Genomic DNA, 3330 nt, shown 5'->3' with positions numbered 1-3330 from the left:
CTTGCACCAAACGAAGAACCGCCTCATCGTACGTGCAAGTCTAAACGGTTCATCACCAAGGTTATGTTCCTCTCGGCGGTTGCTCGGCCGCGGTGGGACAACGAGAAATCGGCTTTGGTTGATGGAAAGATCGGTACGTGGCACTTTACCGAGCAAGTACCGGTCATTCGAGCAAGTCGCAATCGGCCAGCCGGGACGTTGGAGACCAAACCCGTCAGTGTGACACGCGATATGTACCGAGCAATGCTGATTGACCATGTCATTCCTGCAATCAAGGCCAAGTGGCCTGTGGGCGAATCGAGGCGTATTATCATCCAGCAAGACAATGCCAGGCCGCATGTTCCTCCACTTGACAGCAGGATTGTTGACGCCTGCACAAGCGACGGATGGATGATGGAGCTCAAGTATCAGCCGCCCAACTCACCCGACTTGAACGTACTTGACCTCGGGTTTTTTCGAGCGATCCAGTCGCTTCAAGAGAAGAACTACTCCCGCAACGTAGACGACATCGTTGCTGCTTCGGACGAGGCGTGGAAGCAAGTAGAACCCATGACACTGAATGCCAATTTTCTGACTCTACAATGTTGCATGCATGAAGTCATCCGTGTAGCTGGAAACAACAATTACAAGATCCCTCACATGAAGAAAGCGTCACTTGCCTTGAAGGGCATGTTGCCTGAGGTTGTCGCCGCCGACGTCGATGTCCTCAATGATGGATTTGCACTCCTCCGGGCCACCGATATGGCGAAAAAGGTCGATGACTTGTCAGCTGAAGTGGCGGAGGCATTGGACATGTGCGAATTTAGCTCTCAAATGGAGAAGCTTGCTGTCGATGGCGAGCTAGATGAAGATATTGAAGGGGACCTGGCGAACCTCTTAGGACTACTTGAGCATTGAATATACTGGACTGGACTACTACATATTAATGCTAGATTTTGTATTTTCGTTTACTACTACGTAGTAAATAGTATGAAATTTTGTATATCGAAGAGATAGTGGTACTGTTGGGGTAATTATTCACGGAAATCAGATTTTCCGTTTGAGGCACATATTTCCGGACAGAGGTAGTAACAATTACAAAATTAGAATAATTTAAAAGTGTTATTGAAGAAGGTCCACCAAATCTGTTGCGCCATCGACTTCATCAACGACACTAACTGTAAAGTCCATCCTCTGACCAATGGTTTTTTCGATAGATGAAGTCGCCATCAAAGCCGTCAAGACATCGTCCTCAAGGACCCCCCGTCCCCATCGTCAATGACAGGTAACCCATCAAAAAGTTGACACTTCATAAACCCGTTGAGAATGGTAGTCGTGCTAATGCCCTTCCATGCGTCAGCTACCCACGACACGATGTCTCCCCGCGTCGGTGGCACAAGCTTGAAGGACTCGCCACATTGCTTGGGGCGCAGCAACTGGCGGCGAATCATATCAAGCCAGTTTTGTCGAAGTCGAGCCTTTAGTGGCCTGTTCCAGGCGACGTCCACAGGCTGGCAAATCCAGGTGTAGTTGGGAGGGACACGCTCCGACATTGACCGTCTTTGCGTAGGCGCTGGCCGAAATAGAACTCTAGGATTTTGAGCGATATTTGCGAGTTCCACCATGCTGTTGGGTTGCCAAAGATGCGGCAACATTCTTGACTTGCAATGGCTCAACACTCTCCCATAGGCGCTTGCCGAAGCCTTCATGCTGTTGTGAAGTTCTCTTACACCACTGCCTTTACGGTGGACTTCGTCGTTCGAAGAACCAAGAATAAGGGATGCTTAGCGCCGGTTGTGTCGGCAAGGAGCATTTCCGTCATTCGATATTTGGTCTTCCCACCGCACCGTACCAACACCGTGTACTCGCCAGACTTGTTCAACCTCTTGGTAGGCAAGTACTCGTAGTTTACCGCAGTTTGATCGACATTGTAAACCACGTCGATGTTCTCTTCTTCGACGATCTTGCGGATACGTGCGCTGACTTTCCCCGAGACTGCAAGACCGTCCTCGGTGTCTGCTGGCCAATGCGGGTACGTGCACGAAGGGACAGCCCATGGCGCCGCTTTAAAACCATCCATCCAATGCCAACCAGCTCGGAATTCGACGTCGTTGAATCCAAGGTCGATTGCTGCTTCAAGTGTCATCACACGCAACATGTGGGTAGTAAGCGGAACGCCGTCGTTGCGCATACCTTGCACCCACTCGACAAGTGGCTCCTCGGCTTCCTTGGTGAGAGTTGTGCCGGTCCCAGCAGCTCGGCGGCACTTCATCTTGGCCGTGGTCGGGCTTGAGGCCATCTTCTCGATGTGGGAGCGGTTGGACAGCCATGAATACATTTGTTTTCGTTTCGTCTCACAAGCCGTAGATGTGAGTCGGCCATACAAGAGACATAGAAGCACTCTGACAAGATCTCTGTGGCATTATCAATTCGAGCTGATGGTATTGATTACAAACGTTAACCATGATAACAATGCTATGTGTAGGTGCGAAGATGCCGCTGTTGATCCTTGTCAAAGGAACTCTGGGGAGTGAGATTGACGTTGACGAGCTTCCAACGTACCCACCCGGCCCGGTGTATGTTGTGCAAAAGGCGGCCAATATGGACCAGCGTGTGTGGTCGCTCTACCTTCGTGGAGTATTGCAACCCAAATTGGACTGCCCCTCTGTCGTGCTTGCGGACAACTTTACCTGCCATGTGTCGAAGAAATCCTACAAGATCCTTGAAGACGAGTTGTTTTGAATGCATACCTACAACCGCTGCCGGCAAACACGACGAGTGTGCTTCAACTCCTGGATGTGGGTGTTATGGGGCCATTCAAACAAATGTGCCCCAGCGAATGGATCAAGGAGATAAGAGCCTGGTCTGTGAACGTTTTGATCCAGCTTTTACGGATAAAGTTTATTCGGATTGTGCCCTCAAACCTGGTCTGCCAACCATTCCAGCTTTTGGCATTCCAGCTTTTGAATGGTGCGAGTGCAATGGATCGATTGAAAGGTGTTGTTGCTGTTGGTTGTATGCGCCGTGTGCATTTCGGTGGCTACGAGCACTAGCTCGACGGCTAGTAACTACAACGTACTGACGATTTCGAATGTGAACTTTGATGAAAGGCTTGATACAATCAATGGTTTTGTGACAACCTTCGCTGTGACCAGCAAGCGTTCTGTAAGATAGTTGTGTGGCTTCGCCAACGCATGCCAAAATACTCTAGGCGTCGTTCGGTGCACTCATTTGAAAGGAAGGTTGCTCTATTTCAATTCTTTTTGGGTTCCGAGGGTGATTACTGTGAAACCTCGGCTGCGTTTGGCATGGCTAAGTCTTGGTGTATTAGTGTTGTTTCGTCATTCGTTC

General features: G+C 49.8%; 3 protein-coding genes across 3 annotated transcripts; 2 read left to right on the top strand and 1 right to left on the bottom strand.

Annotated features, from left to right (window-relative positions):
- Positions 1–60: 60 nt before the first annotated feature.
- Positions 61–897, top strand: H257_01580 (hypothetical protein; the record flags this gene model as incomplete). Its single annotated transcript, XM_009824849.1, has 1 exon — positions 61–897. A coding segment is annotated over one exon (837 nt), but the record flags the coding sequence as incomplete, so codon positions are not given.
- Positions 898–1459: 562 nt separating this feature from the next.
- On the bottom strand, positions 1460–2278 carry H257_01579 (hypothetical protein; the record flags this gene model as incomplete). Its single annotated transcript, XM_009824848.1, has 2 exons — positions 1460–1552; positions 1748–2278. 2 exons carry the CDS (start codon positions 2276–2278, stop codon positions 1460–1462), a joined length of 624 nt encoding a protein of 207 aa, XP_009823150.1.
- Positions 2279–2472: 194 nt separating this feature from the next.
- Positions 2473–2721, top strand: H257_01578 (hypothetical protein; the record flags this gene model as incomplete). The annotated part of the gene is made up of 1 exon (XM_009824847.1): positions 2473–2721. The coding sequence occupies one exon, from the start codon at positions 2473–2475 to the stop codon at positions 2719–2721; it is 249 nt and encodes an 82-aa protein (XP_009823149.1).
- Positions 2722–3330: the final 609 nt, after the last annotated feature.

The sequence above is a fragment of the Aphanomyces astaci genome, assembly GCF_000520075.1.
Source record: "Aphanomyces astaci strain APO3 unplaced genomic scaffold supercont1.2, whole genome shotgun sequence".
In the NCBI taxonomy this organism is placed as follows: domain Eukaryota; phylum Oomycota; class Saprolegniomycetes; order Saprolegniales; family Verrucalvaceae; genus Aphanomyces; species Aphanomyces astaci.
The sequence above is the reverse complement of the archived record's forward strand: the minus strand, read 5'-3'. Positions and strand labels throughout refer to the sequence as shown.